The 14,918-nt window shown below is 48.9% G+C and overlaps 1 protein-coding gene across 2 annotated transcripts; it reads left to right on the forward strand.

The window, feature by feature from the left end:
* Positions 1-1,131: 1,131 nt before the first annotated feature.
* On the forward strand, positions 1,132-14,312 carry TBC1D21 (TBC1 domain family member 21). 2 transcript variants are annotated; one of them, XM_060170000.1, is made up of 11 exons: positions 1,132-1,191; positions 8,095-8,202; positions 8,341-8,444; positions 9,347-9,441; positions 9,949-10,059; positions 10,172-10,272; positions 11,183-11,279; positions 11,631-11,731; positions 13,009-13,125; positions 13,813-13,896; positions 14,280-14,312. In XM_060170000.1, the coding sequence occupies exons 1-11, from the start codon at positions 1,132-1,134 to the stop codon at positions 14,310-14,312; spliced, it is 1,011 nt and encodes a 336-aa protein (XP_060025983.1). The 2 variants fall into 2 exon arrangements, with proteins under 2 accessions (XP_060025983.1, XP_060025991.1); XM_060170008.1 differs by lacking the exon at positions 8,095-8,202.
* The last annotated feature ends 606 nt before the right edge of the window (positions 14,313-14,918 follow it).

Consider the following 14,918-nt stretch of genomic DNA (forward strand, 5'->3'; position numbering starts at 1 on the left):
GACTGTATTCTGATTTCATGGCTGGGGGATCCATGGCTCAGAATGGGGGAACATCCAGATTTGAGGTCAGAGTCCAAATTCCAGCTCCAAGCTCCTGATTCCAGTTTGGTTGGTCTAATTACTATCCTCTCCTAATGACTAAGGATGCTTTAGAGCCAGATGGCTTTAATGGCCGAGACCTGAGTAGAAATGCAAGCGACGCTTAAGGTGGAGAACTGGTGATGCTGGAGCCGAGAGGAGCCAATTCCTGATTCATTCAACAAATACTGAGCACCTACCAAGTGCCAGGAGGTGGGGTTGACACTAGGAAAGGAAAGCACAAGAATCAGACGTTGACCCTGGCCTAAAGGAACTCAGGGTAGGGGGGAGATGGGGCATGTATAGAAATCTCTCTAATATATACAGAGAGGAAAGTAAGATGAGATTTAAGAGTTTCATTTACTCTTCAATTAACTTATTCATTCAGTCACCTGGGCACTGTATTTTGCATTCTAGATATAAAGATAAATGAAACTGATCTCTACCCCTTGAAGCTACCATCCAGATACCTAATCCGAGTCACCCAGGGAGTTTTTCAAAATACAGTTCCCCAGGTCCCCAGCCCAGACATTCTGATTCTGAGTCTCTGAAAGTGGCACCCAAGAAATCTGAAGTTCTCATTCTAGGTGTTCTCCAGGTTTCGGTACTAGTCCGGCGGGATAACAAGTGAAGGGAGCCCAGAGGAGGGAGATCCCGAGATAGAGAGAAAGGTTTCCTGGTTCACCTCTTCCAGGAAGCCCTCCCTGACCAGCCCAGCACCCCGATGTCCTCTGATCCCAACCCCCACTGCACATCCTGTAAGGGCTATAGTTTTCCTGGGTGACTGGGAGGTTTAGTCCCCTTGGTTCTTGGGTGTGTCTTAACCTCTAAAGCTGAGTGCTCCCATGTTCCAAGGTCTTTGTGATGAGGATTCCGGGGCTTTGTGACACACAGTGGCTGGCTCTGTTCAAGCATGGGAGGTCAGAATAGGCCCAGTTCCTCCTGGGGATGCAACTCATAGGAAGATCACCTTCCCCTGCTTAATTAAAGCATCACTTAGGGCTCCAAGTGAGCTCTGGTCAGAGGCTGCTTTGAAGACAGCTAGCAGGGGCCATGACCACCCTCTCTCCTGAAAACAGCCTCTCTGCCAGGCAGTCGGCCTCCTTCATCCTGGTGGGTGTTCTTCGTCAGCTCTGAGGCCCTCCCTCCCCAACCTCTGGCTTACATTAGGACCATTTTCCCCTGTTGGGTAGGAAGGACTAGAGCCCTGAGCTGGCCTCGAAAATGGAGCAGGGTAGGTTAAACCTTGGTCTCACCATCATTACAGACAACAGGACTGAAAAACACAGGTTCGTTTTTACCCTTCTATCTAAGCCAGTGTTACTTTTTCCCCATACGTGACATTCTAACTTTAATGAGTCTAGGTCTGCAAGTTGTCTTAAAGATGCTGATAAATTTTCCATGGTGCTTTTGCCAACAATTTTGGTATGCTGCCACCAGGTGGCAGTAATGCTTTTGTTAGTAGGCAGTTCCATGTCCGATTAATGATATACTATTCAATTGAATTCAGCCTCAGTCATAAAATTTTCTATACAGTATATTTTTCAAAATCATAGTAACTAATTATAATGACCTTAACCAATCTCAAGTCTCATTAATCATAGCGATTTAGAGAATGATACATAAAAAAGCAGAAATGAAAAACAGGCCTCTCTCTCCCGGAGTTTTAAATGTTATTGCTCTATTGAAGATTATCACGAGGCCTTGATTTGAATTTTCTTTATACCTCTCTTCATTTATCTGAAGTTAGAGAAGGATAATAATAAAATAACAAACTGTCATATAGCATTTATTAGGTACAATGACTGTTCTAAATGCATTACTTATAGTCAGTCTCATCATAACTCTATGAGGTGGATGAAGCTATTATCTTCACTTTGAGAAAACTGAGAAATGAGAAAATTGAGAAAAATTTCACAATGAGAAAATTGAGGCCTAGGGACTAAGCAACTTGCCTACAGACCCACAGCTAGTAAGTGGCAGAGCTGGTATTTAAACCCAAACTGCGGAGTCCATCTTCTAAATCAGTGATTCTCCAAGAGTGGTGCCTGAGTCTGCAGCATCAACATCAAAGGGGGACTTGTAAGAAATGCAGATTCTTGAACCCCAGATCTTCTGAACCAGAAACTCTGGGGATGGGGCCCATCGATCTGTGGTTTAACAAGCCCTCTGGGTGACTCTGACGTGCAGCTAACTTTGAGAACCACTGTTGTTTTAAGCTACTTTTAAGATAACTATGCTATACTGATGATACACCCTCCACGCCTGGGTTACTAATAATCACCCAGATAACTTTCAAGTTGCACACATCCTCCCCAAGCTTTCTACTATTAATATGCCTGCCCTCCTTGGGCCACACCCTCTCCCCTTGGTAAGAATCACTAACATGGTTACAGTTGGGAGTATGTCTTGTCCCTCAGATGAACTCAGGCTTTATTGAGGGCTCTGTTGCTATGAGTATTCAGAGGAACACAGCATCAAAAACCCTCATAGAAAGTTTTCCTTATCCTCCAGCGGCTTTCTTATTTTACTAACAATACTGGAGAAAATTCTTAAACCCAGTGATGCAGAGGGGGAAGGAGAGTAGAAAGATGTATGCTTGTAGCCAAGGCTGCTAGCAGATGTTAGAGAGGCTGAACCATTTAAGGCTCCCACTTCTGGACCCCTTTTCCAGAGGAAGCATGGCCAAGCTTTCCCCAGGTTTGCCCGTGGAGAGTTTAACCTGCTTAGGCACACCACAAAGGTGGGAGGAGATTTCCACACCTGCCCTACCTGGCAGTACCCTTCCCAGGGGACTAGGAAAGGCACTACTGCAGAGCTGAAGAGTACCCAGCACCTCGAGGACTACCAGGGTCTCCTCCTGGATGACTAGGTCATTGTACCCAGATTGTGGGCAGGGTGTTAATAGGTTGGCGGAGCAAGGAACGGAGGAATATAGGAGGATGAAGATGGATTTGAGTGGCCATTGAGATGACCACCTCCTTTACTTTGAAGGACCCCAGATACAGATTCTATTCACTTTATTATTTTTTAAAAAAATTTTTTTGGCCGCGCTGCACTGCATGACGGATCTTAGGCATAGACAGGAGGTGTGGATGTAGGTGAAGAGAGGAAGGGGGGGCTTCCCTGGTGGTGCAGTGGTTGAGAGTTCGCCTGCCGATGCAGGGGACGCGGGTTCGTGCCCTGATCCGGGAAAATCCCACATGCTGCGGAGCGGCTGGGCCCGTGAGCCATGGCCGCTGAGCCTGCACGTCCGGAGCCTGTGCTCCGCAACGGGAGAGGCCACAACAGTGAGAGGCCCGCGTACCGCAAAAAAAAAAAAAAAAAAAAAAAAGAGAGGAAGGGGACTTCCTGTGGAAATTCCTACACACACACACCACTGTAGCCCTCTGCAGGTGGTCAGGCTTTTTGTGCTTGTCCTTTGCTTGCTAGCAAATGTCTTAAATGTTCTGGTCGGTGGCCCGTACATTGCTCGGGTATGGGGAGATTCAGGGAAGTGGCTGGGCAGAGAGAAGTGGAGTTTGCTGGAAGGAGAAGTCAGTGGCTTTTTATAAACAAATTCTCTGCCATGGCAAAGTAGGCAGGTGGCCAATTGTTGCAGGTAGAGGTTTAGTAATGCAAATTGTCCGAGCACTCAGCAGATGCCTTCTTGCGATGTTTCCGATTATCTCTGCCTTATTATGTTGATGCCATATCTTTTATTATAGTGTTCTGTGCATAGTACTTTGATTACTTTGCCACTTTCATTGTGTCCAACCCTTTTTTCAAAACTTTGTTCATCATTTATTTTTTAATCTTTCCATGGCATTTAATTTTAAGGTATACCTTTTGTTAACAGCGTATGTAGGGCGTATAGTTTTTATTCAAACTGAAATTTCTTGTCTTTTACACTCCCTGGTGGCATGGTGTTGGGGTTAAGCACCCTGACTCTTGCAACAAACAGCTCAGGGTTCAAATCTCAGCTCTGATATTTACTGTACGACTTCAAATATACTAATTAACCCTCTAGGGCTCTGGTTCCCTAATATATAAAACAGTGTAACAACCTCTCCTACCTCATAGGTGACTGTGAAGATTAGAAGGTTGGTAAATATAAAGTGCTTAGACTATCATCAGTGCTTTTTAAATGTTTACAACTAATAAGGGAATTTAAGCATTTATTTCCATAATCGATTTCTTTGGATGTCTATCATTTTTATGCTTTATGCGTTTATTGATTCCTTGTTGTTTCCTGTATGGTTTGTTTTTATTTTTTAAAGTAAATTTGAGGGACTTCCCTCGTGGTCCAGCGGTTAAGACTCCGCCCTTCCACTGCAGGGGGCATGGTTCGATCCCTGGTCGGGGAATTAAGATCCTGTATGCCTAAGATGCATCACGCAGTGCAGCGCAGCCAAAAAAATAAAATAAAAAATAATAAAGTGAATTAAAAGGATAATGTCCTATTCCTATAAATCTCTAATTTTAAAAGTAAAAAATAAAACAATTTCTTCTGACACTATCCTTCAATCTAATAAAAAATTGAATTTGTAGTTAATCATCTTTCCACAAAGAATACTCCAGGCCTAGATGGTTTCACTGGTGAGTTATACCAAATTCTGAAGAAAGAAATAATACTAACTCTATACAAACTATTCTAAAAAATTGAAAAGCCGGAATACATCCCTACTTATTCTATGAGGCCAACATTACCCTGATGCCAAAATCAAAGACATTACAAGAAAACAAAATTATAGACCAATATCTCTCATGAACAATGATGCAAAAATCCTAAATAAAACTGTAGTAAATAATAGCCAATGATGTCTAAAAAGGATAATACAGGGGCTTCCCTGGTGGCACAGTGGATAAGAATCTGCCTTCCAATGCAGGGGACACAGGTTCGAATCCTGGTTCGGAAGATCCCACATGCCACAGAGCAACTAAGCCCGTGCACCACAACTACTGAGCCTGTGCTCGAGAGCCCGTGCTCCGCAACAAGAGAAGCCACCGCAATGAGAAGCCCACGTACCACAACGAAGAGTAGCCCCCGCTCGCCACAACTAGAGAAAGCCCGCGCTCAGCAACAAAGACCCAACACAGCAAAAAATAAATTAAATTTAAATTTAAATTAATTAAAATTTTAAAAATTAAAAGGATGATACATCACCAGCGCGGTTTATCCAAGGAATGATTTAACATTCAGAATAATTCAATATAATTTACCATTTTAGCAAACTACAGAAAGAAAAACCATATGATCATCTCAGTAAATGCAGAACATACATCCCTGATAAAAACTCTCAGCAAATTAGGAAGAGAAGGGAACTTCCTCAACCTGATAAAGGGCATCTACAAAAAGCCTATGGTTAACATCATACACAATCATGAAAGCCTGAATGCTTTTCCTCTAAGATTAGGAACAAAGCAAAGATGTCTGCTCTCACCACTTTTATTTGACATTGCCCTTGAAGTTCTAGCCAGTGCATAAGACATGAAAAAGAAATAAAAGGCATCCAGCCTGGAAAGGAAGAAGTGAAACTGCCTTTATTCACAGATAACATGATCATCTATGTCAGGGTTAGCAAACTTTTTCTGTAAAGGTCAAGATAGTAAGTACTTTAGTCTTTGTGTGCCATACATCTCTGTTGTAACTACTTAACTCTGCCATTGTAGCATGAAAGCAGCCATAGACAACAAATGAGTGAATGGGCATGGCTGTGTGCCAATAAAACTTTATTTAAAAAAACAGATTAGAGGCCTGATTTGGCCCATGGGTTGTAGATTGCTGATCATTGGCCTATGTAACAAATCCTATGGATACACCAAAAAAGCTACTAGGACTAATAAGTGAGGTTAGCAAGGTCATAGGATACAAGATCAATATATAAAAATCCACTGTATCTGTATATACTAGCAATGAAGAGTTGGAAGTTGAAAGTTTAAAAATAACACTTTTACAGTAGCATCCCCCCAAATGAGACATTTAGGGATAAATCTGACAAAATACATGAATAACCTACACGCCAAAAACCACAAAACATTGCTGAAAGAAATTAAAGAAGACCTAAATAAATGCAGAAATATACTGTGTTCACGGGTCAGAAGATTCAATAGCGTTATCAATTTTCCCAAATTGATCTATAGGTTCAATGAAATCCCCATCAAAATCACAACTGTCTTTATTGTAGAAATTGATCAATTGACTAAAATCCATAAGGAAATGTATTCCTAAAGTTCATGCATTTCCTTCTACAATTAAGGATCCCAGGACACAGCCCAGCTCTGCCTGTTCCCTTCTGCTTCCTGCTGAGTGTTGCAGTCTCTGAGTATAGGTTGGGAGATCATGATGGCTGCCAGGGGTGCAGAAGCCTGGCTCTGCTCAGCTCAGGTGACAGTGCAGTCGGGACATGGCATCAGGGCAGACCCTGCTTCTCAAGGTTAGGCGAAGGCCAAGATTTTTTGTACCTTCTAGGGCCCATATGTCCTATTTTGGTTCAGAAGATGGAACATGTATGAGTCATTAAAGTGTATTGCTCAATCCATCCCAATAGAACATGGAGCTAGTGGAAATTATCCCCAATTTGGGCCTGTGGGCTCTAATTTTTAATTTCCAGGGCTGTTTTACTTCTAACACCTTTCTACACATGTGGTCAGTGGACCAGCCTCAGCAATCCCCTGGGAGCTTGTTAGAAATGTGTCACCTTGGGTCCCACTCCAAACCTTCTGAGTTAAAATCTGCGTTTAAAGAAGATCCTCAGGTGACTCGTATGCAAATGTAAATTTGAGTCACACATGTGCACATTCAGGTATATATTAATGGGAAGTTGGGAGTTATACACATCAGATATGTCTAGTCACCTGCCAAGCTCTGTCCATCACCACACGTTCAAGTCTGCTATGTGGCATTTCAAGATATTCTCTCCAATACAAGACTCCTAGGAATCTTCCCCTGTTCCAACAGGAATTCAACTCCTAATTATTGTTTTATGAGCATTTTAAATTACTTTGTATGCATTGCACTCACTTTCCCCTCACACACACACACACACACACACACACACACACACACACACACTCACACACCCCTGATGTAAACCAGAAACCATTCCTTATGATGCATTGTTCTACTCTTTTAGGAAAACTAAAATGGAGGTCCTGGATGTGTTTAATTAGTGCTTGTTTTATATTTTTCCATTATCAAAGCAGTATATATTATTATAGAAAAGTTTGAAAATATAAGAAAAAGGGGAAAATTACTTATAATCCTATCACTCAAATATAATCACTGTTTTGTTTTTAGGTGGGTTTTTTCAGGGTTTTTTTCTAACAGGATTTTTTTTTTTTTTTTGCGGTACGCGGGCCTCTCACTGTGTGGCCTCTCCCACTGCGGAGCACAGACTCCGGATGCGCGCAGGCTCAGCGGCCATGGCCCACGGGCCCAGCCGCTCCTCGGCATGTGGGATCCTCCCGGACCGGGGCACGAACCCGCGTCCCCTGCATCGGCAGGCGGACCCTCAACCACTGCACCACCAGGGAAGTCCCCTAACAGGATTTTTATAGTGGTTAATTCACTCTAAGAGTATATAATGTGAAGCTTTTATAATATGTAACAGATGTATGGAGTATAGTACACAGAGAGAGTAGATACTGAATACACAGTTTTGTTTTCTGCTTTTTGTCCGTTAACATTTGTATTTTCCCAGATTATTATTCTTTCCTTGTAAGCATCAATTTAAATGCCTCACAATATTCTATTAAGCATATAAACCATAGTTTACTTAACTATTCCCTTATTGCACAACAGTTAGAGAGTGCTTGCATCTTTCATTTTGGTAAGTAGTGTGCAATGAAAATGACTGTGCATACAGCATTTTTCTATATATTTTCAGTAATTTCCTCAGGATAAATTTCCAGAAGTGAGTCAGAGGCTGTGAACTTTGATTCACATTGCAAAATCCAGAGTATATCACTTAAAAATCACACTTAAAGAAAAGCCAAAGGTTCCTAACAGAGGGCTGAGGTGGTTGTCCTTGGCAGGTGAAGAGAAAACCACCCATTGACAAGACGGAATGGGATGGCTTCTTTGACGAGAACGGTCACTTGGCCAAGTCACGAGACTCCATTTGTGTTAACATCCTGGAAAGGGTATGGTCCTCAGCTACCCTTGGCCTCACCCTGGAACTGGGGGACATGGGCAGGCAAGGGGACAAGCATGGCATTGGGAGGGGCCCTTTTGGCAAGCATCTGGAAGGCCCACGACCTCTCACCTCCACCCCTCCCCAGGGTCTGCACCCCTTCGTGAGGACGGAAGCCTGGAAATTCCTTACGGGCTACTACTCATGGCAGAGTTCCCAGGATGAGCGGCTCATGGTGGACAGCACAAGGAGGTAGAACGTTCCAGATCCTGTCAGGGGAGGGTGGCTGGCAGTGCAGCTGGGAGGGGGTGCCCACCCCAGCCTGGTAGGTTCAGGCTTCTTCCTTCAAATGGACTTCTCTTTCCAAGAGACAAAATCCCCACGGCTCTGCCGACTCGGGGCCCACATTCAGGGGGCATCGGTACCTTCCCCCATCCCCACTCCCGACCCCGCACCCCAGCCCGGCCATGTTTACCAGTCCTCACTCTGCTGACTTGAGCTGGATCCCAGCACCTCCCAGCTGTCCTCCCCCCACCGCCCAGCTCAGCCCAGCCCAGCCATCCCTAGACCTGTGCAGCCTTCTTGAGGTGGAGAAAATTCAGTTAAAGATTTAACTTTAACACAGTATTTAACTGAAGATCCTTCAATTAAATACACCTGCAAAGACCCTTTTCCCAAATAAGGTCATATTCACAGGTTCCAGGGGTTAGGGCATGGACTTCTCTTTGGGGGTCACCATTCAACCCACGACACCACCTAAGCTCGTTCTAATGATGGGCACAAAACATTGCTTCATCCAGTCCTTCTAATTCTGAGGCATAGGTGCTAGTGTTAGCCCCATTCTACAGACAGGGAAACTGAGGCTTAGGGAGGGCTGGTGATATCCCCAAGTCTTGACCCTAGTGGCAGACACCCAGTACTTAAGTTGTAATCCAGGATTCAGGTGCAGTGGTCAGACTGCAGAGCCAGAGGTTAAACCTGTCACCCCGCTGCACTCCAGGCAGACTTCAGATGATGGTTAGGGCTGGCAGAGGTGGGGAGAGGGGAGGCAGCACAGGTAGCAGGCACTGCCTGGGTGAGGGCACTGCTCAGGGTTACCCCAACTGGCCTGGAAGGGAAGGCTGCCTCATTCAGCCTCAGTTCCGTTCTCACAGGAAGAACTACAAGGCCTTATGCCAGATGTACGAGAAGATTCAGCCCCTTCTGGAAAACCTGCACCGGAACTTCATAGAGACTCGGAATAACATCGGTGAGCCAAGGAGGGTGGGCTGTGCTGGGCAGAGGGGAGGGTTGGAGGTCATCCCTGCACCACCTCAGTCACATCTGTGCGCTAGTTCCTGGGAGCTGCCTTGACATGTGCCAGGAATTTTGCCAGCTAAACCTCGGTTAGTCTGTCCGCCTGGCTCTACTGGCTGCCCCTAGATGCCCAGCACTGTGTATCCCTGGGTGTATGTTTTTTCTGCTGTTTGTCTACATCTCTTCCCCCCTTGGCCTTGAACTAGATTGAATTATAGTTGGGTGGGTGGGACATCCCTGGCAAAGGGTACAGCCTGGTCAAAGATTCGGAGGCGGGAAAAAGCCCAGGCAGCTCAGGTTGTGGTGAGAGGCAAAGCCTGGTGGGCTGATGTACCTTTTTCATGGCCCCCTTCCCAGGATGTCCTGGGTCCTAGCCTCTTGGAATGAGGGGAATAAACTCACCCCTGGACCTTCTGCTGGAGGTGATCTGGCGCCTCACCATCCCTTGCCCCCCACCTAGCATACGACATCCAGAAACTCTATGACAAAGACCCCCTGGGCAATGTCCTTATTGATAAGAAGAGGCTGGAGAAGATTCTGCTCCTGAGTTACGTCTGCAACACCCAGGCAGGTGCGCCAGAGGGCTGGGTCTCCCTTCAGCCCCCTCTTCTCAACCCCTTCCTGGGATAGGGCCTCTCCAAGCCCAGGCTCTGCCCCTCCTCACTAGCTCCCCTCCACCCCAGAGTACCAGCAGGGCTTCCATGAGATGGTGATGCTCTTCCAGCTGATGGTGGAACATGACCATGAGACCTTCTGGCTTTTCCAGTTCTTCCTGCAGAAAACGGTGAGAGCTGAGCCTGGCTTAGGGACCACCCCCATTCCTCAAACGACCCCTTGAGGTTCGGCAGGCACTGGCAGCCCCAGCCATTTCCTCCAGCCCTGAAGCAGCCCTCTGGGTCCCAGAGGAGCTTTTCCCATGGAAAGACAATGCCAACCCCGGTGGGGTGTGTTCTGGTTGGGGGGTGGCAAGCATTGGAACTGAGAAGGTGGGTAATGATGCTCTGGGTCCAGCTCTTGTCAAACCTTGAAAGGTTTGGCAAGGCCCAGTGAGGCCCACCTTTCTCCTGGCATTACCCTCCCAAAACATGGCTCTGCTCCTGCAAATCCTCCACGGCTCCCCACAGCCTCCAGAATAAAATCCAGAAACCGCAGCCAGGCATTCAAGGCTCTGTCTTCAGTCTTGTCTCCCACAGTTACCTTCACATGACCTGCATCCGGCCCCCCAGGGCGCCCCCCACACTGTGAGGTGGAGGGCTTTTGAAGGTGCTGCCCCCCATTACTCCCTTTCTGGAAAGCCTTTCCTCATGAGCTGTGAGAAGCTACCCAGAACCCACCCCCATCCCTCTCTCCATCCCTGCAACAATGTGCACGCTGCTCTTTCCTTGTCCTGATTGGTCCAGACCCATGGCATGTGTCTGGAGGAATAACTGGTCTCACTGCACTGTGAGCCACTCCTGAGACATCTCCACATGCCCACCATACACACACACACACACACACACACACACACACCAGACACAGACATGATGTGTGTTTGCAAACACACATACACTGACACTCAGACTCATACAGAGACACGTGCCCGGCCCAGAGCCAGACACGCACAGGGCCTCCAGAATTGGGGAGCTGATGAAGCAAGACTGACTCTTCTGATGCCTTCAAGGGGTTCCCTCCCTCCCACCCATCTTTCCCAGGAGCACAGCTGTGTCATCAACATCGGGGTGGGCAAGAACCTTGACATGCTCAACAACGTGATCAACTTCCTGGACCCCGTGTTTGCTGAGCACTTAAGTGAGTGCGCCCCTCTGCCATCTTACACGTCCTCCAACCAGAGCAGGCGTGGGAGGGGGCCGGGACCCAGTCCAAGGCAGTGGCGCCCAATCATGTGAGAGGGAGCAAGGTCATTTGGTCTTTTCTTTGGGCCCCAGCGAGAGGGTTCATCTGGATGGGGTTGAAATCTGGACAGTTGAAAATCCACCCCAAACAGTCTCCAAGGGCAGATGGAAAAGTGACAGCCCAGGTCTTTGTATTTCCCAGCGTGTTTATGTGCTCAGTTGTTTGGCCTCATCTGTCTGTCTTTGCTTTATCTCCTGTTCCCCTGACCATGGCCCCCTGGCTGGCACCCTGCTTCTCTCCCCACAGAAGGGAAGGGTGCGGGGGCCGTGCAGTCCCTCTTTCCCTGGTTCTGCCTCTACTTTCAACGTGCCTTCAAGTCCTTCGACGACGTCTGGAGGCTCTGGGAGGTGAGGCGCTCCTCTGGGGCAGAGGATAGACCCTACCCCTAGGGCAGGCGGCAGGGAAGCCCTTTTCCTTGCCTCCCTTGATTGCTGGCTTTGGATGGAGTTCACTGGGATATATTGGGCCACTGAGCCTGCTTCCGCCCTGTTGGGAGATGACAGAGCATCAGTTGGTCCCTCTGTTCATCTAATCCCACCACTGTACCTTCTCAGGGCAGCGCAGGCAGGAGGGGCCTCGCGGCCTGTGCGGTGGAAGCCTGGCCTGCGTTCAGCTTCCCTGCCACCCTGCCTGTGCAAGGGGCCTCACTCTGCTCTCACTTTCCCAGCCACCTCTTCCTCGGCCTTCCCCTCCACCTGAGCACCCACTTCTTCTGAGCCCTGACTTCTGGAGAAGGTGGGGCCCCCAAGGACAGGTCACACCTGCAGTTATTTGACCCTAGTCTCCGGGGCATCAGCAGATGAACCTCCCCGCGAACAGGCCCACCGCCCATCACTGCCCTGCCCAGTGGCTGCCACTGCCTGCAGGATCCGGCCCACCGCTCAGCCTGACATTCAGTGCCTCAGAAATCAACTCCCCCCACCTCACCCCTCCCTCCTGGCCTGCTGGTCTCCATGCTCAAGTCCATGACCACTGCCAGGCCTTTGGTGACACCCCTGGATTGTTGACTTTCCATCAACTGTTGCTTTGCCAAAGCTCCACTCAAATGCTACAGAGAGGGCTTCCCTGGTGGCGCCATGGTTGAGAGTCCGCCTGCCGATGCAGGGGACACGGGTTCGTGCCCCGGTCCGGGAGAATCCCACATGCCGCAGAGCGGCTGGGCCCGTGAGCCATGGCCGCTGAGCCTGCGCGTCCGGAGCCTGTGCTCCGCAGCGGGAGACGCCACAACAGTGAGAGGTCCGCGTACCGCAAAAAAAAAAAAAAAAAAAAAAATGCTACAGAGAGTTACCCAGTCATTCTTGGCATTCTCCCTCTCTCTCTCTCCCTCTCCCGCCTTCTGTCTTGCTCCTTCCCTCCTTCCCTTCTTCCCTCTCTCATTCTCTCTCCCTCCTCCCTCCCTCTCTCTAGCGAATTCCCTGAAGGCTTTTTCCCTGAGTCCCCCAACAGCAAGCACCATGCCTAGAACCCCAGAGGTTGAATGAACGAATGACTGAACGAATGAGCATGTCGGCAGCAAGGCCCAGACATGATGGACGGGGCCACGTGGCTGGTGGGTACCACACCATCCCATAGGCGTCTGCAGTGTCAGCCCACAGGCCAGGCTGAGGCTCGCCCACCTCTGCAGGTCCTGCTGACGGGGAAGCCCTGCAGGAACTTCCAGGTGCTGGTGGCCTACAGCATGCTGCAGATGGTACGCACGCAGGTGCTGCAGGAGAGCATGACGGGCGACGACATCCTCCTGGTGAGAGCACCCTCGGGCCCGGCCTGGCCCCACCGGCTCCTGGAGGCCCCCGACACCCACACCATCCCTGGTGAAGGCCCCTGGGTCGGGGGCCCTGGACTCCAGCGGCCCCTTTGCCCCTGGGCAGGAATAGTAACGAGACTGACGTACCCCGAACACTGTGCTGCATGCTTTTAGAGACCAGCTTGTTTAAGCCTCATGACACGCCTGACACAGAGGGGCCATAACGCTCATCGTCATCATCACCCGTGTTCAGCAAATGGGGAAACTGAGGCCCTGAACAGTTCTTAAGCTTTAGGCTTGACAGACTGACAGTGAACTCTTTGGCCCTAGGGTCCTCCTGTGACAAAAGACCTGGAATTTTCCAACAATTCTAAAAAGCAGCTGAAGGCTTTGTCAAAAACGTCTTAGAGAGCACCCCAATCATAAAATGAGTCATCCTAGAAGCCCATGAGACGCTCGGTGGAACCCCAGGACTCCCTAGAGCCCAGAATGAAAACTGCATTTACCATCTTCCCAATAGAGAAAATTCCATGGGTACAGTTTCAGGCAGTGTGCCAAGCTGGTGGTGGGGGAGATCAGCTGGCCCCAGTGACTGCCGCAAGCAGCGGTCTTGTCCCCTTGAAGCGTCAGGTCGCTGCCTGTGCCCGGGGAGACCTGATTCCGCCCCACCTTCTCCCAGCACAGGCGTGCAACAACCTCATAGACCTTGATGTTGCTGAGCTGGTCTCTGCTGCCTGCACAGCCTACGCGGAGCTCGTCCAAAAGGATGTAAGTTACCCCGATTACTTGTCCTCCTTCCCTTCCTCCTCCAAGAAGCCCTCCCCAGTCTCCCAAGCCCAGCCCACGGCAGGTGTATTCAACTTCAGGGACACAGCTTGTGCTATGTTCTCTGCCACCAACCCACAGGGCTTGCTCTGCATGGACTTCTCACAGGTTTGCCTGTGTAACTCCTGCCTCCCCAAGTAGATAGACTGTGCTTCCCGAGAACATGGCCCTCTTCCCTCGTTCCCTGCGTCCATCCCGGCAGATCTGGGCACAGGGCGGGGCACCCAGGGGCTCAGGAGAATGTCACTGGCTGAATGAAGCGAAGAATGAGAGCGACAGACCAATGTCTGTCTGCCTCTACCTGCCGGAACCTTCCTCTCCCCCAGGTTCCTCAGCCATTAAAGGATTTCTTTCTCTGAGGATACTCACAAGGAACAGACGCCCTCAACAGACAGAATGAGGTGGTGCTTCAGCCGCGAGGTCAGGATCAAGTCCGATGGGGCGTTCGGGTGAGGGTGTAGGTAATACAGCTGTGACAGCAACAGCCTCCTGGAGTCATGGTTCATGGTAAGCAGTGTGTTTCCCGGGGGGGCGCATAAGAGCAGAGACAGGATTGTTTAACGAGACGAGAGATTGCGAGGGCTAGAGAGAGGGCACACAGTGGGAGGAGATTGTGCTGGTCAGCCATCTCTCAGTGGCTGAGGGCTTTCCAAGGCTGCAGTGGTTCTGCACCAGGAAACAAATGGTTGAGGGTATAACCGACCTTGAGAGCCGGCTGCCTCCTGTGGAAGAAATGGATGTGTCTAACAGGCTTGCTCCATCCCTGGTCCAGAGAGGAGGGCCCAACCCCATGGCTCCCCTTACTCCCAAGATACCAGTCTCACGTGACATTGTTTTTCCAGAGCCTCCCCAGCAAACTGTGGAAGGTCACAGCCCAAATCTCTGGCTAGCAAGCGACTCCTCTCCTGGTTTCAAAGCCCCCTCACAACTGCACCTTCATTTCTCAGCCTGGATGCCGCCTCAAA

This window comes from Lagenorhynchus albirostris, chromosome 1, assembly GCF_949774975.1.
Source record: "Lagenorhynchus albirostris chromosome 1, mLagAlb1.1, whole genome shotgun sequence".
Taxonomy (NCBI): domain Eukaryota; kingdom Metazoa; phylum Chordata; class Mammalia; order Artiodactyla; family Delphinidae; genus Lagenorhynchus; species Lagenorhynchus albirostris.